The following is a 23,148-nucleotide window of genomic DNA, read 5'->3' on the forward strand; positions in this document are numbered from 1 at the left end:
TGTGATAATGTGGATTTTTTTTCTTTCAACTCAAAGCAAAAAACGGCACAGAGATGTATCTGGAAAAACTGTATCACTATTATTTTTTTCTAGGTGTGACCATGAAATATATCAAAACCTCTTGATAATGATTTAATTAAATCAATTTATTATTGAATTTATGTTAAAAATTTCACACTAAATGCATTAAAAGAGAATATTTAACAAAAATTCTCGTGCTTGGCATTAGTCTCACATATCACAGCAGCATCTTTTCAAAATTAAATTGATAATGTATCGAAAATAAACTAGAAAATCATAAAAACGCTTGAGAAAAGAGGAGGAAAGTGTCATGCAGGTCCTTAAGACGATCACATTGAGAACGATCCGGTCTCAGAAGGATCCAGGTTAGTGCAGGACGCCCAAGTCAATGTCAGGAAGAGATTAAGATGCTAAAATATGATTTTAATAAAACAACAGTACGGATGTTGTCGTGATTTAGGGGAGCTGACAGTGGGAACATATTGGAAGGTGGACGCTCCCCGCGGAGGCCCCGCAGCTGTAAAGGTTGTAATGACTGAAGCTCTGATTGGCCACGTATTGAGTTTCACTGCTCAAGTCGTGCCGGAGCAGATGATGGTGGACGTTGTTCCGAAAGTTTTTTTTTTGCGCCGGGTAGCGAAGTGACAGTCAGGAGGAAATTAGGACGAGATAGATGAACAGACGAATGAAGACGAATGGTCTCCCGGGACGAGGCTTGTCTGCCGAGACGGTTACAAGGAGCCGACGTGTAATAAGAGACGTGTAAAAATACTTTGAGTTCAGGGGTGAAAGAAGTCATTTTTCAGCAACGCTCCAGAACAAAGCCTTCCACAACTTTATTACAGGAGATCCAACAAGCTCGCCGCAGATGTTTCGGTCACACCGAAGAAGAAACAGATCCGGGAGCCGAGGCCGTCCTTACATCTGTTCGCCGACATATTTATGTGTCATGGCTGTGTGGAGTTGTGTTTACGAGAACGCATCCAACTAGAATAATTGTTTAGACGAAACATTTGCAGGAAATACGGTTAATAGATGCGATTGGCTGAGACGCCACTTGACACTTCCTGTCCGTCGGCTATCTGTACAGTTGCTTCATTGCACTCCACAGTTTACACTTTTATTCCCCAAATAATTCATTTCGTAATGTAGCCATCATTTCACATTTTGACCATAAAGCTGTTTTCAGAACAACTTTTTTTAAATACTGTTTGTATACACTCTTTTTAAACTGATTTATTCAATTTAGTTTAATATTCTGTTTTGAATTTTATTTCATTTTGTTTTGAATTGTTTTATTTTGTTTGGTTCACTGTTTAATTGTTTTTGTTTTGGTGATACTGGGAAGCTAATGAGTAGGAATGGGTAAAGATAAACTAAATGTGCTACATTACAGTGTTGCTTTTCATCTTCTCTGAGGAAAATATTGAATAAATACAAGATAAAATAAATGTTCACTTCAGAACCAGTGGTTTGCAACACTCTCAAGGACTCTCTCTCCCTCCGCTCGGGAAATCGGGATCACACTCATGAATTAAAACCCAAATAATTCTGTCAGAACTGAACGTAGGCACATTCAAAGTGAAGCTCTACCGTCAGAAAATATATCTGAAACAACATGTGTTGGAAAATTGCACCATTTTGGGCAAATGGTATCGGATTCAAATCCATCATTTCTGTTCACGATTTGAACTATCCTTATAAAAATGTGTTGACATGCTGTCACATGATCTCCTTTAAAAAAACAAAAAACACTCCCATCATGATAAACAATCTTGAGAAAATGTGCATTAAGTTTACGATGTTACAAAATGGATATAACTAGTAAACTACCTTCACCCCCCGCACTACAGAAGAACTCATTCACACAACAAACACTCTACGTATTATTTGGGGATCCATTGTCCCCAAAATCGTTTGTACCCTTAGGAACACATCCTTAAAATATAGTTGAAATCATCTGTTATCTTTGCTAAAAGACAGATACATGTGGACAACGATATAACCTTCTTGGCAGAAATAATACGACTTTCCAGGGCCTGATTACTTGGACTCATTGGCAAACAACGAGGCACTGAAACCAAAAAAAAAAGATTTATTTTTTAGAAACTGGACGTCAAAGTACAGAAACTGGACGTAATGTATATGTCAAAGTACAGTGATGTATATGTACCAACTAGGAGGATTCCAGACTCTACTAGAGAGATTGGAATTCTACCAGGAAAATCTGGAATTCTAATTAGAGAAATTGGGATCACATCAATATGTTATTTTGATGTAATGGAACCCTAATCGAAGATTTTCTACTAGTACTGATTGGAATTCCAATGTATTAGAGTAGGGTTCCAGATCCTACTGGATTCCAATCTGTACTGTGACATATATACTTTGTTCCAGGATTCAAAAGAACTAACTCATCAAAGGGTGAACTTTTCTGATTGTTTAGATTGTTTATTTACCGTGCGGTGTTCAGAATACTACAAGGATTGTGGATGATTTAAATATGGGTTGTATTTGTGTACCCTGTATTTAACATAGATAAATGATGAGGAGTATTGACGGGGTGGGGGTCAGGCAATAAAAAAAAAAAATCTATTTATATAAATGTATTTTATTTTCATCCAGAGTTGAGTCAGAGAGAGAGAGAGAGAGAGAGGGATGACACAGCAAATGGAAGCCAGAGCCTTTCTTAATTTCTCAGGCCTCTTAAATTACCGTGCGGCCACTCGGCGATGGAGGATGATAGATTTTGAAAAATGGAAAAGTCGGTGACACGGGAAAAAGAAAGGGAGGAAAGGGAGGAATGGTGCTACGGCGTCTTTTCATTCCTCTCCGCCGTGTTTTTCCGATTAGTGCCGTCGTTACACCAGCAGGTGGAGGAGAAGAAAAAAAAAAGGTGAATGAGATGCATGTTTCCCATGTCCTCACTCTCTCCCGGCGTTTGTCACTCCTCTCATGGGTTCCCTCAATGAAGGTCAGGTTTTGGGGCGACAGGGGGGTGGGGGGGGGGTCGGGAGTTCTCTTTTTTTTTTGTCCCTAGAGCAGATCGTATTTATAAAATCAAGATTTCCTGCATTTAAATAGCTGTGGTTTCCAAACTGGTTCCAGTATCTCAAAGGGGGGAATTCAAACCTCCTTCCATTACTCAAAGTCAAATTGCTGCCTGCACTGTTTTTGCACGCTTCGGACCGGGAGTGTCGGAGTGACAAGAAGGGTGAACGGCTGAAAAACTACAGAGCCCCCCCCGATGCATCCACAGGCTCCCCACCTGTGGAGGGCCTCAATAATGGAGGGAGAAAAGAAAGAGAAGTGACGGCCTGTGGCCCCGGCGCTCTAATTCATCAGCTGCTGTCCTCACTTCTCTTTTTTTCTTTTCTTTTTTTTTTTTTTCCTCCCCACACAACCTGTCTTGCCTTCCTTCTGTCTCACCGGGGTTCTGATTCAGTGTAAATACAGGAGCCATGATTCACCGCGACCCCGACTCATGCGAGCCGACGGGCACGTTCGCGAGAAACAACTTGTTCAACGTCAGCTTCACTGAAAAACAAATAAATCCCCCTTTTTTCTTTTTTTTTTTAACCCAATGGAATTCACATGTATAGGATTGATCTGCGAGTCTCTCTTCAGCGAACGCCATCTGCTCCCCTGCTGTTGTTTTCGTGCCTGGCACTGTAGGACACTCGTTTCATGTCCTTGCTTCGCCATCATGGCCTTTCTGGCTCGCGATCAATATTAATAAAGTTTTGTGGCCTGAGATGAACCAGCACCCCTCGAGCTGAGAACCGCTGCTGCAGCTGCGCCTCGTGTTCTTGTTGTAATGCACAACAAAAGGTCGGCAACGGATTTCGTGTTTCGTACGACTCCATTAAGTGTTGCTTGTTGGGGTGTAAGGGAAGTCGAGGAGCCGCTGCAGAATTGTGTTGCTTTTACACCTGTTGAACTGAACTCAAACTGTTGGCTGTTGAACTACACAACTTAACTACAAGACGCTGTAAATTCCTGGTAATAAAATGCCTTTGTTTTTGTTAATCCAGTGGTTTTAAAGGGCGAGAGAAAGAGACGATCCAAACTGACTAAGATGGTGTCTTTACATGTAGCTTAATTGTTGCTCTCTTCACATGGAAACCAATTAAAACAAAACAAAAGAGTAGTTATAAGACGGTCCTACATATTTAGATCTATTGTTGCAAGATGCAGTGACTTATGGCAAACCTTGTTGTCTTTGTTCAATCTGTACAAACAAATTATTTATTTGAACAGCATTTAAACTTCAACCCCTGCTAATAACCCCACCCGCCTTACCTATGGCGCCGACAATACAGTGAACTCCCATGATGCACTCCTCTTTTTAGTGACGACTGATTGGTTGCTTCAGTACTGTATATAAATTATACGGCTATATTGCCATCTCCAAAGCAGCTTTAATTTGGTTGGCTGGGCGGCAAAGCACTATGCAAGCTGTTTAAGTCACGGTTATTGAAGAGGTTTTGTTGATTGAAACCTTGCCCGTCCATCAACTTGTCTCGTTATTATTGTAAATTTGAAGTTATTAAAATGCTGTAAAAACTAAAATGGTATTGTGGATTGTCGCTACTTGTTAAACTACCGTTGTTGTTTTATTTTTACTAATGTAACTCCTACGATAAATAAGAGACCACCGTATATTTTTTTCCATATATTGATTATTTGAATTTCAATAGTACCACATTTTTCGTCGTTTTTCTCGACGTTCTCTCTCTCTCTCTCTCATTCTACGTTCACATGTGTCGGTGTTGTTATGTTATGTTGTTACACATTCCTGCGAGTCATAAACGTATCGGAAATAGCCTAGCAATTTGACTTCCTGGTCAAAGTCTGGATGCTCTGCAGCCTCTTCCCAGAAAGAAGAGGGCAAAAGAGTGCACGTGTAAAACGTATTTTGAGGCCAGTAGAACAGGAATGTTAGGAGAGCCAATGCTGACCAGGAACCAAGAACAACCACAAGAATCTCCGCGTATCTTCTGGTTTCCACCGTCATTAACTACTTGTTAACTCGACTCATTTCCCGAAACAATCTTGGTTCCATCTCCGGAGTCAACGTTTGCCTCAGTTTATGTCACTTTCTGAAAGATAACAAGAAGTCTTTTCTGCGTCAGTAAAAATAACAAGAGATATAATCATTGTTGATGTTATTAATAACGGTAGAGGCAGAGCGAGAGCACACTCGGGGGAGTCTTGGGTTTCGGGCTACATATTTGAATCGTCGAGATGATCACACCTGGGCCAAGGAAGTTGAAATCAAGGTTTTGTGTTTGTTTTGGGTTGGCCCTTTTCTTTGGTTGACCTCTTTAAGGTCTTGATTGGTCAATCAGTTCCTTCACTTCCTCCTATGTCGAAGAGTAGTTTGTGGTCTGGCAGGCGAGACGGTGGACGACAGGGTCGGAAATCAGATCCGTATATACAGGAATCTGCCAACAGTCTTTGGACGTAAACCTATTTGTAAATAGCTTGAAATATCCGCCTGCTTCAAAACTCCCCGACATGGTCTTCTTGGCACTTCAATCACTACTGTAAAAAAAACAAAAAAAACAACAAAAAAAAACACCCACAAATTAAGATAACCCATCAACCGATATTGAACTCCGGGCTGTAACTGCCAAACTCATTTTGTCAAGTGCGTAAAGAAAAAATAGGAAGGAAGGTTTTTCTGCCAACTGCATGACAGCAAGTCAGGGTCACATTTTTGTTTATCAGATAAGGTACACACACAATCAGACAAAAGAAAATAAAGCTCGGAAAACTGTTCTTTACTCGCATCCGCATGCACACCTGTGTATACTCATAAGTATACATACATATTATCTTTCATACATGCGTGTAGAAGTATTCCACATGAAAGTATATACATAATCCCTTTGACATATACACAGGTGCCCTGAACTACTAGGTGCCAGAGGCCCGACTCGACAGAGCCAAGAAATGATTTCACTCTTTTTTCTTTTTTTTTTCTTCTTTTCTTTTATCATTCATCTCAACAGTATTTAACTACCATCTGGAACTCTGGTGTATTGATATATTTTCCAGATGTTTCTGACAAAATGGAAAACTCGGAACTATTTGAGATATAAGCATGTTTTCTTTCATTCACCTGTTTGTGAGTTTGTTTGTCCGCCAACGCGTTCACCTGGTCGTTCGCAACGATAAAACGCGTTTCCCCCAGTTTTATCGTTCGCACGATTTAACAGCAGGACTAATGGCTACAGTGAGTACTATCAAGCAACTTCACCGGACATGAATCAATAGGTTGTAAAATGACTAACAAGGATCGTTAATGGAAGATGAGTTCTAAGAACATTACAATCCTAAATGAGCAACACTTGCTCTGTTCATGTTTAACAGTTTTTCTGAAAGTAAACTTTGATCTTAAATAAGAGTTAAATTCATAGTAAGTAAGTAATTTGTATTTATATAGCTTTTCAGACCAGGGTCACAAATGAGAACAACACAGTAGTAAAATATACCCCGTTTCTCTGGAATTAGTTTATTTTCTCAGATGCATTTGTTACTTTTGCATGAATTAGGAATAAAATAAGTTGCTATATATGATTATAAACCGGCATCACGTCTTCTATAAATGCTTTTATCTCATCTCATGAATATGCAGTATGCAAGTACAAAAACTTCATAGACAGTGTTCATGTGAATATTTACTATTCATATATTGTTTTCACAGATTGAAAAAAAAAATAAAGCACCTCTATATTGTTTAATAACCCTTTTTCTGTATTTCTTTTATGATTTATATTGAGAATATAAAGAAAACAATCTATAAAACACAACTACATTTCAAGTATTATCTAGTTTTTCATGAGTTCTGCTTCTGTGTTTTTTTCTTTAATATAATATAAAATATAATAATAATCCCACGTTTTACTACTGTTCAAATATATTTTTAAATGAAAGAACGTTACATTTTCAACTTCATTTAAGGTCGATAATAAGTCCGACATCGTATTTTTAATACATGTCCGTCAGTAGCGCAGGTGTTTGAGGGGAAAATCTGGTTCATTTCAAACTCACAACTTTTATATTTCCGCACAATGTCAATGTGGCTCGCGGAGCTGGACCGGTCCTCGCGTAATCCGAGAACATCCACGTAACTTGATTGTTATTCAGTGTGAGAAACAGCTCCAGGACTTCCATGCTAATGGCCGTCTTGTATCGCGCAGTTGCCCCGTGTTTAGTTATTCTGCGGTCACGCGGCGTTGTAATGGAGATGAGATCTCCTCTCGCAGCGTTGGTGGTCTGTGGTCGGAGTGTTGTAGCTTTTTTTCCGACTTTCTGAGTAATTAAAGATCGTTTTGTCTAAAGCGGATAAAAAAAAAAAAAAGAGTCAAGGTTGTAGTTGAGATTGCTCATTCTTTCTGCAGGGCAGGGATTCCCCACATCTTGAACGGGTCAGTGCAACATCCTACGCGTGATGATTAGCAGATCCCAGCAGTTGTTTTATTCTTTATGTCTAACTGGGGATCCACTGGTTCTGGTATCTGTGGTGCAATAACAAGGCCTTCACAGTAATCCCACTGTTGATGAGCAGCACAGCCCACATTTAAAAGGTCTCTCTGGCCCGGACTGAAGTGATGAACAGCAAAGTGATACAATAGTGAGAAAGAGGACAAGTGGGATTTAAACCTCAGTTAAAAAAAAGAAAAAAAAAAGCTGTTACTTGATGGAACAAATCCATTGGCTTAGGTTGAAAATATCTGGAGGAAAATGCTGGTAAAAGCATTATCACTCTGGTGACTGGGCCGTCATAATGATGAGCCTTTATGAGTTTTGTAGTCATTTAGTTTTTCATTATTTACGAGTCAAGTTTATGAGTTTTTCGAAAAAGCCCAGCAGGAGATGAAACTTCAATTGGTTCCATTTCACATGACAAAGTTAAAAAGATAAGAATTTAATGATTTTTTCCAGGTGCCATGTAGCCTTGAATATTGGGACGAGCTCCAGCAGACTTTCGTTCCGTACCGGGAGTTCAGCCTGTCGGAGAGCAGCACTTGCCAACTGGAACTGCCCAGCGTCAGCCTCACCGACCAGCAGAAGGAGCTGATCGCGTCCGACCTGTGGAGGATCGTGCTCAACCACAGCGGCGACGCCGGAGATGAACAGAGGTGAGACGACGTCAACTGCTGTGAGGTGAAAATAGGAACTTTTATAGACATTTTTAAATTGAGTCCGCTCAAGGTAAGTGCTTGAAAATCAGCATGTAGATCCCTGACCTCTATCATAAAAGTCAACTAAAGTGTTGATTTAAGTATTTTTTAAGCGCTTTGTGACCCTGGTCTTGAAAAGCGCTCGATAAATACTCACTTACTTACTTAAATAGATGTTCTATTGTATCATCAGTATGTGTTTGTTTGTACAAAACGTGAAAATGTGCTTAAGCCCCGCCCACTAAAAACACTAAACCTACTCTGCTGTGATTGGTCAAGCCTAAAGATTTGTCACCGCATGTCATCAATCCCGGAAGTCTCCACCTATAAGGGACTTGTTGTATAAGCAAAGTTGGGTCGTGAGTACACCTGGCTGGAAGAGTGAAGCCATTATTATGTCATAATGGACTTACCTCGTAACCTCTTGTTCGCCCAGATTTCAGAGAGCTAGAACTTTATTAAGTAATAAGTTCAAAACATGGTCATTATAAAGAACTTACTGCATCTTGGAGAGGAAGACTTCAACATTTGAAACATGGGAGTGAGTCAGGAGAGTTGGAGTTTCATTAGTTGCCTTTTATATTAGGTGTATTACATAATACATACAAAATATTTCCAGGGGTGGAAAGTGGGACAGAAGGCCCAGAATAAAGGCCAAATATATACAAATTTTCAAAATGTATGTACTGTTTGTATCACATACTAAGTTAGGGCGATGCCCAGGATTGTTTTGCCAGTTGTAAGGAGGAACACTTTTCAAGTAGGTCTGATCTCAATTGAATGTATACCTCTACTGCAGAGATGTCAAAGTCAAATACATCAAAGGGCCAAAAACAACTCATTTGCTAGGGCCGGACTATTTCAATGTTTATTAAAACATGTTTAAAATGAGATACGCATATTAAACCAATAAACTAACGCAGTGACACAGTGTACCGTGGTACCACCTGTTCGTGGCTCATTCAGTACCGGCCCTGAGCAGTCACCTGCGAAAGCCTTAATAGACATATGGCTTCATTTGTTATTGGTAACAACTTGTACTTATAAACAGAACTTGGCGGAAAACAATAATTATCCAACCTAACTTATTCATGGTGCATACAGAACTGCAACCTCGTGTGATGCAGGCTTGTTTGAAACATCTTAAGATACATTTTAACAAGAGTAAAATTGCAAATCACACTGAGTAGTGATGATGATGATGATGATGAAGATTGTCTGATCGTCTCTGTGTGGGCAGGGATGCATCATGGGAGGTTGCAGTACTGTATGCATCATTAGTAACTTAGGTTGGATAATTATTGCCTTCCCCCCCAAAGTTCTGATGATAAGTGTAAGTTGCTGTTCAGCTAAAGTTTGACTAAAGTGGTGACGTTCTCGCTCCAGATGTGGCCCGCGGGCCGGTCCTAATGCAAATCAAATATCATCCTGTGGACGGTAGATGTTTCCTCCTTCACTTTGACTCTACAGTATGTGACCAGCGTAGAAAGACCAGGGTTGGGTATCGATTAGAATTCACTACTGATACTGATACCAGTTCCTCACTTACCAGGATCAATTCTCACAAAACGAAAATTACTTTAACCATTTATATTATTGAGTTTCATTTTTTTAAAGCAAGAAAGCTTAGAATGTACACTTGTTAACAAGTGCAAATCAATCTGATGTTTGCTACAATTGTCACAGTTTCTTTTCAGTAAATACCAGATATTATCAAGTATTTTAAAAGTCGGAAGTTCCCCAACGTTTTTCCTTCTTTTAGCCGTTAGAACCTTCCACGTCATGTTTCGGAATCTGTCGTGTAATCGCCGAAAAATGACGCTTGCTTCCTTTTTGGTCCTTTCAAGCATGTTAAAGAGACAATACAATATTTAAAACTAAATTGCATTGTTATTCTATTTTTTATTCAAAAATATTTTTTTCGCCCTTTTTGTATCAAGTGTTGATCATGCATCGGGGACCAAAGCATGTTTCGATACTAGGAACCAAAGTATTTCGGTCTGTCCCATGGAAGCACCAACACACCCAACCCTCCTGGAGACCCTAATCATCAACTAACTGTTGTGTAGAATAATGAATAATACAGTTAATAGTTGTATTGTAGATTGTAAGATATATGTATAGACGTCCAGAACTGGCTCAACTACACGTTCATACTAAGCTTATCGTATACGGTTGAAAAGTCTCTGCAAAATTAGCGTCGTTTCACCGGCTAAAACCTCTTGCGTTCAAGAACCTGGGGCTGACCTCGGTGCGTCATTGCGTTCTCACCAGGGTTTTCGCTGCAGCAAACCCCAGAAAAGCCTTACCAAACCTGCTCCTGAGGTGGTTTATGCTCAAACGGCTAAAACCCTTTAAAAAAAGGTTGATTTGGGTTCAACCGGTTAAGCACCTTGAGTCTTTTCAAACGGTTACGATAGGCTTAGTATGAACGGGGTTCAAATGGATTAGAAGTTTAGTCTTCATGTGCACCTGCACCTCACAGTCGAACAGACCCCGGGCCGAGCACCAACAAAGAGTCGGTCCTTCAGACCATTAGAAGGAAGGAAAAAAGTTTTAGCGTCCTTGCCGGAAAAAACGCAAGGAGTTAGAAATGTGTCTTTCTCCGCACATCTGGTGTGCAGGAGCAAGAAGCTGGTTTGGAAGGCATTCAGATCCGGCTAATAAGATTTCCCAGCACACAAAGTGCCTGTCCGGGCCCGTCCGGATTCCTTCCTGCTTACCTTGAGTGTATCTAATCGAGGGAGGAACCGGCGGAAGTAGGAGAAGCTAAAAATGCCTCTTAGTTTGTTGGGTTTTGCTGGGATGCAGATCTCGGGAGTGCAGCTGAAATCATACATGTGTCGTCCTTGTCTCGTCTCCATCGCTCTCCTTCCCTTCAACCGTTTACTCGTAGGAAGTTTGAGAGGCTGGTTCTGTGTGGCTCATGGGAGCAGAGGCAGGAATGAAGGAACATGCGGGGAAGTAGTCGTAGGGGGGGATTCCAGATAGTGTAAAGAAAAATATACATCTGCATTTCATTACAATCACAGTCCAAACATTACATTTCCTTTATGTTTAAATGATTTGTCTTTTTCGATCAAGATTGATTCCCATCTCCGTGCTTTTCCCGTTTCATCTCCCCGTCTTCGGTTTCCACCAGCAGAAATAACTTGGCGGCGCTGCCAACTGAAAATAATGAAAATTGTCAACATATGATGCTTATCTCTTTAAGGAGCACTCTTGTGTTTTTCACGTTTTCCTGTTCAATCTTTCTCATGATGGATCGTGGTTGCAGCAAATTAGAGAGCAAATGGTCATTCACTTCAATTACCTTCCATTCAGCCTCATCAGCCATGACGTGCAACCCTTGTCCAAGGAGAGAGTTTTTTTAAAGAAAAAAAAGCACTGATAGAGAACCTACTCAAGTGAAGACAGTCTTCACGTGTTTTCTTTTTTACTCCTGATCTCTTTCACATTTGTTCTTTTTTTTTAATTCATCTTCCTTTTCTTTTAATTAAGTCCATTTTTCCATTACTTAAGCGCTGATTCCAAACTATTACCCTTCAGTTTTCGGCCATTTTGAATAGGGAGATCTGAATTTGTTTTGCATCGTGAACACGGTTTAACGTCTCTTCCAACCTACTGAGAAAAACGGTGAAAACAAAATGTTAGGCTCCAAAAAATACTATATTTTCTGCGACAAATGACCCCATATAGAGTTTGTGTTCAACATATTTTCTCTAATTTACTTATTATTTTTGTAAACTTGACCGAAATAGTGTCTTGATATGTCAAGAGTCAAAGGCTAATATGACACAGTCATGATCAATATATAGTAAATTAAATAATGTATTTTCTCTTTCTATGCAGCGCATTAACAATAAATCCTACTAGATCTAATCATTTAGTTTAATTGCTTGTTCCAAAATCCTTTTTTTCCATTTATTTTCGGCCACATATACCAGTATGGGGGTCTCAGGGGTGGCTGGAGCCTATCCCAGCTTCTTCTGGCAAGAGGCGGGGGACACCCTGGAAAGGACGCCAGTGTGCCGCAGGGCACACAAAGACAGACAACCATTCACAAACAAACTCATACCTAAGGACAATTTCCCCGAGTTCCCAATCAACCTCTGTATGTTTTTGGACTGTGGGAGGAAACCGGAGTTCCCGGAGTAAACCCACGCAACACAGGGAGAAAATACAAACTCCACACTGAACCTGTAAGCTTCTTGCTCAACCACCGGTTCCCCAATGTGCTTCTTTTTTATTTTCTCGACTTGAGATGTTTTATCAATTCATTGTTGTCCGCCTACAGTTCGGACAGTGACTGCGGCTCCCAGCTCCCGTGCGACCAGCTGGTGTCTCCGACGGCTCTGGCTGCCTGCACCCGCGTGGACTCTTGCTTCGCTCCCTGGTTCGTCACATCGCTCGGTGTTTCCCTGCAACTGGCGCGCCTGCAAATCCACCTTTGTCACCACCTGGAACAGCTCGGTTCAGGTAATACTGGATGTTAAATATATTAGTGACAATAATAGCACCAACGTGGTGGAATTGTTTTTTATTTTTTCAGGCGACTGTATAGTTTCATTTTCATAGTATTTACCATCAAAACATCAATTACAACAATTATTAATTAAGGTCAAAATTAAATAAACCTAATTCTGGCAGAAATCGAGTTTCGAGTAATTTGACTCACTAAAGACGAGCAAAAAAGTTACTTGAAAAACTATATGTTTATATTTGTAAAGAGATCTGTAGCTCAAATATTAAGCAAGTTTCAGCCTTTTTTAAAAGTCGAACAACATTTTTTAGAACATACCTGGTGCGGCCCTTTGACTGTATTTATGCGGCCCTCGTCACATTTCACATAATAATTATTTACATTTCCCTCCTTTTTGTGTGTAATTTTTTCGAGTATATATTAATCCCTCAAAACATTTTTTAGTTAGTTGAAGAAATGTTTTGAAAAAACTCATATATATACAAGAATTAAATAGCAGCTTATTTATCTTAATAAATGTCACGGCCTAATGACGACTGTCCTTTTTTTAGGGATTTTTACGCTTTCTTTTTGCTTGACGGCCCCTAACAAAATTCACAGAATTTAATGTGGCCCTTGAAGAATGCCTGCCTTAGAACCTTCCACGTCATGTTTCGAAATATGTCGTGTAATCACCGAAAAATGACCTTTTTGGTCATTTCAAGCATGTTAAAGGGAGAATACAATATATAAAACTAAATTGCATTGCTTTTCTATTTTTTATTCAAAATATTTTTCGCCATTTTGTATGTTAAATAATCCCCAGGCAAGAGTTATTTCAGATGAATTTAATCTTTATCTTTCTTTTCAGTTCCCGCTCAACGTCTCCGGCCCTTCCTGCCCGACAGGAAGTTACCTCAGAAGCACGAGTTCATGGTCGTAGGCTCCCAGGAGCCCCAGGTGTTCCTGCGTCAGTGGAGCAACGGCCCGCATCACTGTCAGGAGTTCACCTTCTCCACGCAGCTGGACTGCCGCCTCCTGGAGTACCGTAACCTCACGCACCTCCGCCTCCTGCAGCCGTTCATGATTCAGGTGCTTCTCCGTGGATGTGAGGTGAGATAAGAAGGTCATGATAACATCATCTCTTGTGTATTTCAGGGTCAGGCTACTACAACTTACGGCCCACAAACCGCTGTGTTGGACGCAAACGTGTTTGTGGATCCGGTGTTCCTCACCGTCAGTCAATACGCCATCCACACCCTGGACACCGCCCTGCAGAGCTGGCAACAGGTGATTCATTTTTCACCCTGCATTTACAAAGAGTAATACTACTCACTTTTAAGGGTTTTTTAATATGCTTTTCGGTGGAATTTTTGATTGTGTATTTTTATACATCCGTGGTAGATGTTTTTCAAAACTATTCGATAGTTTAGAAGTTCAAGATGTTTAATTTTAATTCGATATGGATACATATGAAACTTTCTTGTAGTTAGTCATTGAATTGGGTGAAATATTGGGACCTTAAACGTTGTTTTTTTGTAACTTCACTTTAAGTTATATTACAGTTAATGGCTGCATTTTGGTGTTTTCTACCAAAATTTTGGAGAATATTTGAGCCAAGGTATGTGGTTTGTTTTAGGTAGCAGCGGAGCCATCTTGTTTCTAATTTTAACTCAGCTTTTTAACATATTTTTACAAAAATAACATTAGTAAACCGCAAAAACAAGTTCTCTAATTATTATACTATTGTTTACTTATAGATTTAAGAACACTTAACCAAGAACCACTTTTTTACGTTCTTAATTTGATCATTTAGTTGATTTTTATTTAGTCAACGTTTGTTTTCCTGTTGTTTTTTTAATATTATTTTTTAATCTCATGTTATTGAATGTACCGTAGACGTTCCTACGTTATTGAACGCACCACATTGACCATGTAAAAAAACACACACTAAAAACAGAAACAAAAAAAGCATGTAAATGAAACAATGCTTCAACTAATCTTCGTTTTTATCTTTGTTTGGATTCACCACCAGCATCTTTTAAGATCTTGTTTCCGTCCCGTCTTTGCTTACATGACGAAGGCTTGTTCCCGAAAATTATTTCACCATAATTTCCGTTGACTCATAATTGGAACCACGTGTATTAAAAAGAACCTATAACTTTAATTCATCCTCGTATCTCGGCTCCTACCTTTTTCAAAACGGTCAAGGAAAACGTCACGATCTTCCGCACAAACATTCTGTCAAACATATGGAGCAGCTCTATAAAGTCCACTTTCACAAGAATAGTTCTGGTCATCAGCCAGCGGTAATACAACTCGCAATAATGGGCCGCTCCCCTGTTTGCTGTGAAGTTCTCCCCGCATTCTTTCTGTGATTTTTTCGGCTTCTCACACTGTAGATTTACATCTCTCAGCTGTGCCTCTGGTAGCCAGAAAAAGCTTTTGTATGAAGCAATGCCTGTGAAAACACAGTAAGGTTGAGGAGATAAAACCTGCCAAGACCCACTTGTCTGCTGCACACACTCCCTAAGCATTCTGGAATCGAACACCCTCAGCTGTGGCTGTGCTGACTCACGGCCTGGCCTCCGGAGAGAGCTTTTATTTGGACATTTATTTTCTCCACACGATATTTCAACCCAAAGAAATTGAAGTAAAGGATGTTGGGTTAGTCAACAGCGCAGCATCACACACGCTTGAGCCGAGAGGTGGATTATGTTTGACCCCTAAAATGTTTTTCCTGTATCATTTGTGGCAAAAATTGTGCGAATGTTCCCCACTTGTGATTGTCAGCTGTGAAGAAAACACCGTGTTCTGTCAGGATGAATTCCATTTTTCCTGTTTGCTTGGCTTTGAATCCCCCCAAAAAAAAGGATCACTTTCTCATGGACTTTTTGAAACATGAATCACCTCATGGGTTTAACTCAAGCGACTTTTGGTTAAAAAAGTCAATATTCAATAAGTTGGGTGTACTGTGGGGCGTCGAACCGTGTCATGACCGGCCTCTCATGAGCTCATATGCTTGATGCATACGATGGTTGAGTTTGTTGTACGGCCTTGATTGGTTTAAACAGCAGCAACCTTGTAACTTGTACATACGTTTTTAAGTGCCTCCAGCTTTCACCACTTTGCTGAACACAGGGGAAAAACATGCCGTAATTACAGGGTAACTTTACTGCGTGCGGGTCGGGTACTTGTGGAGTGAAGGGTAGAGAAGGGTCAAACAAAATCACACTGTGGGCGATAAGAAGAAATGTCGTGTTGTTGACTGTTGGGAAGTTACTGTGAGGTTTTTTTTTTAAGGTTTTGTTTCGTCCATTAATACCGTTGTTGATGGTCGTGAGGTTACAGAAGGAAGTTATAATGAAACAAAAACCTCAGTTATTAAATTCTATTAATAACATTCATTTTGTTTTCATTGTTTATATCTTTAACCTTAACAAAAAACAAGATTATTTTAATACATAATGTAAAAGTGAATCTTTTGTTTTTTCCATTTTTTCTATCATTAAATGTATGATATTTTAAAATGTTTTTATTGTTTTTTTTAATAATAATATACATTTAAATCTTCAACATATCCAACGATTTAAAGTGTTAAGGAGTTCTTAACTATATCTTGAATAACTGTAGCAAAGATAGTTATTGACAAGCTAAGCTATCAATTATTCAATTCAGGTAAAACATGTAAGTAAGTAAGTAATATTTATTTATATAGCGCTTTTCCAGACCAGGGTCAAAAAGCGCTTAAACAATCAAAACAATATTCAATAATGTATATACTTTAAAGATCAAGATAATACTGAGAACAACACAGGAGTTCCAGATCAAGGAAAAGCCTGAACAAATAAAAACATCTTAAGATGTTTCTTAAAGGAGTCAGTAGATCATCAAGCGCAAAGAGAGAGGAAGATCGTTCCAAAGCTTAGGAGCTTTAATTTTCAAAGCTCAAAGCAACCGATCTACTAAAAAATAAATCATATCAAACTTTCTGAGACTGCTCAAGACCCTGGCTCCTGCAAAGGCTTGAGTGATGTCCTCTGCTTTTTGTGATTTCACTTAAAGAAACCGTGCATTTGTAATAGCCTGATCATGTTCACATTACTTGGCGTTTTTGAATTTGTAAAGTATTTGACATCATATATCATGAATTCAACATAATAAATTCCACTTTTCATTCATCCATTCATTTTCCGTGCCACCCCTCTCTACCGATGAAATTTTTTCTTTTCTTTTTTAACACATATAGTATGAAAAACATAATTTCAATTGGAGATGAATGAGAATTTGTTTTTAAAAAGTTTCTTTAAATAAACATCTTGGGCGATCGTTCTGTCGAACTTTCCAGACGTGGGGGAAATTGGACATGACCTTCAGTAAAACTGAAAGTCATTATGTAATTAAACACTTGATCTCATTAAATACATCTTGACACATTTGTGAGAGCTCACCATCGGACCAGATACATAATTCCGTGGATTCAATGTCTCTGCTATTAGCCAAAAACACTGAATCAACAGTAATGGATCTTCCTGTGAACACACATGTGCAAGTACCTAAGAGAAAACGTAATAGAAAGCAGTCGGAAATGTTATCTTTTTTTTTTTCTTCAGCAGAATAGATGTACAGAACGGTGGTAATTATTTCCGTGATTTTCGTGTTTCCTGGTGTCAAGGCAGGCACTGGAGTTCTCTCTGATGTGGCCTGCGGGGTCAGCATTGAACCATGGAGAGGATTCCTGGACTACCGCGCAATTAAAACCTCACAATCCCATGCACCGGCATTCCATAGCACCGCAACCAGAGCAGCTGGAGCGCTTCCACATGCATCGGTAATAAATGGAGATGAGAGAGTTCAGGGCTTCATTTAGAACCGTAATCACTCGCGTTATGAAGATGCGATCATGGCGACGATAACTTGTCTTTCGTCCATTTCTGGCGACTTTTCTATGGTTCTATGGTCCGTCTGTTGGACTCTATTGTGTCATCAGTGTCTGTTTGTACAAAACTCTCTTTTCATTGAAATATTTACATAAGAAAAGTTGCTTAAGCCCCGCCCACCAAAAAAACAAGTTAAAATCGGTTTACCATAACAACTCCCACTCTGCTGTGATTGGTCAAGCATCAAGGTTTGTCACCACGCGTCATCAATCCTGGTAGCTTCCGCCTCCAAGGTACTCGTTGTATAAACAAAGCGTGGTGTGATTACAGCTTGCTGGAAGGAAAGTAAAGCCATAATTACATCATAATGGACTTCGCTCTCATAACCTCTTGTTCGCCAAGATATCAGACAAACTTTAAAAAGTAATAAGTTCAAAACATGGTCATGATGAAGGACTTACTGCATCTTGTAGAGGAAGATTATTTGAAACATGGAGAGTTGAGTCTCATAAGTTGACCTGTAAAGAAAGTTTACAATCCATACTAAGTTACCTGCCCAAAATGACCTCCAACATCAGCCACTGACCACTGCGAACTTGATTGTCAATAGCTTTTTTTTTCCACCCCAGCTCCACATTTGATAATTTGCTTCAGGATTGGTTCTCACATTTACATGAAAATGATTATAGTCAAAATTTGAATCGCAAATATTTTTGATTGATATTGGAATCACGATGTGATCTTCATTCTTCCATTAGATTATTAACAAAACAATATGTAATTAAATGTTCTGTCAAATAGGAAAATTACCAGGATAGCATCTTCATTTTCATTGTTCGTCTTTTATCGTTTCCTTATTTTAAGTCAGTTTTCCCACTTAAGTGGTTTGAGATAACTGCTCTACTTTGATCTTTTAGGCTGTTTATTGATGTATGAACCATGTAGTGCCCCCTAGTGGTTGGCGATTAGTGTTGTTTAATTGTGAGGATCTTAAAATCGAATGCTTGTCTTGGTCGTCTCTGGGCGAGGATATCTCCACTTCAATGGTTATTGTCATTTTATTTTCCAGACATTTAACAAGTGTCGTTTATACACGCCATGCAAACCTGACCTTAGACACTCAGGTAATGAAACCTGAACGGATTAGTGGAATAGATACTTTGATTCCTGGAAAAATAAGCCATCGTTTGTACTCTTTAACGGGGTCAGTATGTTTGACTCTTTTAAAACGTCTTCGTCTCGGTGTTAAAATAGCAGCCGTGATTGAGAGGTACCGGAGGAAGCTATTGTGACGTGTCTATCGCGTTTCCTCATGAAAGAAGACACCATCAAAGCGTGGGATCGTGAGTGGCATCGTAAGATGGCAGCAGGAAGTTTTGTAAACGGTTGTGTCGGGCCCTCGAAAAGGTTTGCACAGATTGCATTCCACAATAAAAAAAATTCATCCCGCTGCAGCTGTCCTGTCTTGATTCTTCGCTCTCCCCCTTTTTTCTCCTCGCTCTCTCTCTCGCACATCTATCATCAAGTCCTGTTTTAATGGTGTAACTTTTCCCATCCGTTTTCAATAGCGTCAACAACCCCGAGACTCTGAACGTGCTTGGCAGTCGGGCCGAGCGCTTTTTTACTGCCAGCCTTTTTTTAAACCATCAACCCCTCTCTGCGACTCAAACGCTACAGCGATCCGTGGTGCCTATTCGCTGAGATACTTGAGAAGTTATTAAGAAACCACTTGAAATACAGTCATGAGTGCGGAATGCTTGGGTGGGGTGTGCATGAGACATCCCATCAGGGCTTGAAAGTCTTTGGAAGATCCTCAAAAACAACATGTTCACTATCTTCTTATCCAGTTCAGATGCAAAAGGCCCCTGGTTTGTGCTCAGCATTGTTTTGTTTTTTTTTCGTGCTGGACTCGGTTTTCTCACAACCATTCCTACGGTTGCATGCAAGCTAATGTATGACTACACCAGACCTGCATTGTTCGCATGACAGAAGGGCTTTTCTAAATGATCCATTACAGTAGGTTGGCCAAGCCCCAGGAAATAGTTTTCTCCTCGCAACATAGGTTTTCTGATTACTTCTACCAACAGAAACGCTACTTTGTCAAACACTCTGTTCAGGAGAAAAACACTTAATGACCACAATGGTTCTAAATAGTCCATTTTCTAAGGAGTCATACATTCTTACAGTTGACGGGAACAGGCAACAGGTTTCTGCCAACCTTTGTTGTATCTTGTGTAGGTGCGGTTTGTGTCATGTTAAAAACTTTAGGAACCAGAAAAGAAATGAAAATGAGACGGAAAACGGCAAATGCATTTGTTTATAGTATAAAGTTTTTACTGTGTATTGTTTTTGATTGTTAAAACGCTTTGTTATCCTGGTCTAGAAAGGCGCTTTACAAATAACCAGTACTTACTTACTTACTTATTTCTGACATGGCAGATGTACTCGGAACACTTTTTTCTCTTTAAAAAAGAATCTAGAGACTTTCATCTTGTTTTGTAAATGCATACAATTGCTGACTTTGACAGACAATGGCTTTGTTTCCCAGATTCAATTGTTCTTGAGGATGTAAAATAAAAAAGGCTCTTGAAAAGCGTTCAGCTAAGAAGAAGCTCTAAGATGCAGGTTTTCCCCAGAAGCCTTCTTAACTGCCTTCTTAAGAGTAAACCAAAAGGAAATGCTACAGTGTTGTAGATGATGTTGATGTGTGGTTGTTACAAAGCACATACATGTTGTATTTATATATGTTTTATTAGGTTTATTGAGGTGGAAACTGTTAAGTTATATTGTGTTTTATTATTTTGTTTTTACATTTCTACACCCTTGAATGCATTATTTGCTTATGATAATCTTTGTGTTTCTTCATGTGTTATATGATATATATATATTGGTTTATTGTTGGTTGAAAGATTAATTGGACTCAGAAATGATCACTGATCGTCTGGTCGTTAAGAAGGCTCTTAAGATTTGGGTCAGCTCCATCTTACATTTCCTTCTTAGTGAAAGAGCTTCTTATGCTAAGAGCTACGCTGGGAAAGACACTGTTTTTTCACAGTGTTCCTAAGAGCGCTCCAAAGACGATCCTATCACTTAAGAGCTTCTTACCCATCTGTGAAACCAATTGGTTTGAATGGAATGTGAACAAGGAGTCCAGCAGGTGGCAGTAGTGCTATGGAATGCACATACAAGCTAGATTTGAACCACGGAATGACAAATGATTTCTTCAAAATTCCATTGAATCCTTTCATCATTTTTTCGCTAACAGACACGGATAAACACGGATGAAAACAAGCATGATAAACGAGTGCATCCGACCACTGTTATCTTGAATACGTGGCAGTGCTAAGACGATGCGTGTGTTAGTTAGTGTACATATTTGTGTTGTTCTGGCTCGAATAACTCGACTGATTTTGTTAAATCTAATAAAGGCTCTGATTATTATTATAAGCTGGTTCCACAATATCGCCAAGTTTTTTATTCCAACTTTTTTTTTATGAGGTTGTTTTGTCTATAAAGGGCATCCTGCTGAAAACCTGAAGTGGTTTGTGAAATGATGTATGAGGAGCTACATGCATATTAAGCAACGGGGAAGAGTCCTGCCAGCAAAAAGCCTGGAAAGCTGACAAGCGAAGGCTATGATTCACTCCCCTGTCAAGTGTTCTGCGGCTCCCACGGACGATGGGATTCACCTGGATCTCCTGCTTCCAGAGAGTTGCCTGAGGATCTACAATTTTTTTATCCTTCTCCTCAATGCTGGAATAGAAACATCTCCGACACCTTCAGCGCACTCTTCAGTCAGCACAAGACACCTGATAAACATGAATGTTAGACTTGTGCCTCCCTTTGCCAAATACCTACTGTTTTTATTCCCCCAGAATGGAAATGTGGAGGAAGAGGAGCTGCTCTACAGCCATTACGCAATCTGTAACGACACCCACGAGACGCTGCGCTTCGGCCAGGTGGACACGGATGAGAATGTGCTGCTGGCGAGTCTGCACAGCCACCAGTACAGCTGGAGATCCCACAAGTCTCCCCAGGTAGCACTCATTTACTGACCTTCTTTTTTCCCAGGCTTTCTCTTCTTGGTCGTTTTTTGCCACCTGACTATTTTGAGCGGAACGTTTTATGAGCTTTCAATAGAAAAAAATATATATCTCAGAACGTAAAGATACAATCCATCTTTTAATACTATTGTCAGAAGACATCTACATTTTTTGTTACTTCCACTCAGAATAAACACTGTACATATTGATTAAAAAATAATTATTTTCACTAATTTCTATAATAAACGTATGCCTTAAAGAATTCTATAAGTTGTTTTTATGGTTAGGGTGGGACAGGTCCTTAAATATTGTTGGTCATGGATTGCTTTTTATTTCATGTGACCAGAGGTTGCTTTAAAGGTACAAGTACATGTTTATTTTCATAAATAAATGGTAGAAGAGTGTCTCAAATTAAAATAATATAAAATAAAATAAAAGTAAAAATTAAATGTTTTACATTGATTATTAATTCCTTGCAAAATTCACTAAAGCATATGTTTTAAAAAAAGAAAAAATAATAATCTACTCCATTCATTTAGATGGCCATTTTATAAATACATTACTCTTTTACTTGTATAGGGAAGGCCAATGTTGTCACAAGTAAATGTACGATCAGGTAGTTCAACGATTTCTACACCTGTTTTGTAAATGGTCGTGTTGGGCCTCGAAAAGTTTGCACAGATTGTATTCCACAACGTAACCAGTTATACGCACCTTTTAATCCCATAACTCCAAAGCCCTTCCAGTTATTATTAGAGAAAATATCTTTATGGTTGGAAAATGTCTCTTAAGTCATGAAAATGTCCTTAGAAATTAGTGTTCAGGAAATATTTTTCATTTTAGGTGAAAAGGGGTTGCTATAAAGGCACTGCAAAATATTGATTCTTATAAATGAATTGCAGAAATGTTCTTAAATATTTTAGAATAGAATAGATTTTTAATTTCCTATAGTTTTTACTTAAGCATATGTTTAAAATCAATAATCTACTCACATTGTTTAGATGGCCATCTTAGAAATGTATTACACAAAAGTAAAAAATATATAATGTATATAAGTTAGTCAGTCACTCTTACCTCTATTGCGAAGGCCCATGTTGTCGCAATTAAATACACAATCAGGTAGTTACTCAACGTTGAAAGTTAGTTCTACTTGTGTAGTCGAAGCTTGTACCCGACGTGTATACAGTTGCACGTAATCGCGCTATATTCCAACTGGATGTTGTGCATTCCATTCAGAAAAACAATCCCATTACAGCAAAGCCCTTCCAGTGGTTATCAGAGAAAATTGGTTTTATGGTTAAGGTGGGAAAGGTTTTGCTCTCTTGGGTAACATGAATGTTGTTGAAAATTTATTTTGTATTTAACAGGAACAAGAGGTTGTTTAAAAGGCACTACAAAAAATGTAATTTTTTCCTAAATGATTTACGTGCAATTGGCTAAAATAAAAATGTAAGTGACAGTTATTTCATTGATTATTTAGTTCTTACAATTTGTATATAATTAAAATGAATACTAAACTTTTATATTCAATTTAAAATATATTGTACAAT

General features: G+C 39.0%; 1 protein-coding gene across 2 annotated transcripts in view; it reads left to right on the forward strand.

Moving 5' to 3' along the window:
* vps13b (vacuolar protein sorting 13 homolog B) overlaps positions 1–23,148 on the forward strand; it is a 304,204-nt gene that overhangs the window by 232,795 nt on the left and 48,261 nt on the right. For both annotated transcript variants that reach the window (XM_087805873.1, XM_087805872.1), the window contains exons 42-46: positions 7,975–8,171; positions 12,511–12,692; positions 13,547–13,767; positions 13,834–13,965; positions 21,431–21,592. In XM_087805873.1, the coding sequence (XP_087661999.1) occupies positions 7,975–8,171; positions 12,511–12,692; positions 13,547–13,767; positions 13,834–13,965; positions 21,431–21,592 (894 nt within the window). The remainder of the gene's footprint in view (positions 1–7,974; positions 8,172–12,510; positions 12,693–13,546; positions 13,768–13,833; positions 13,966–21,430; positions 21,593–23,148) is intronic.

This window comes from Callionymus lyra, chromosome 13 (assembly GCF_982586985.1).
Source record: "Callionymus lyra chromosome 13, fCalLyr1.hap1.1, whole genome shotgun sequence".
Lineage (NCBI taxonomy): Eukaryota > Metazoa > Chordata > Actinopteri > Syngnathiformes > Callionymidae > Callionymus > Callionymus lyra.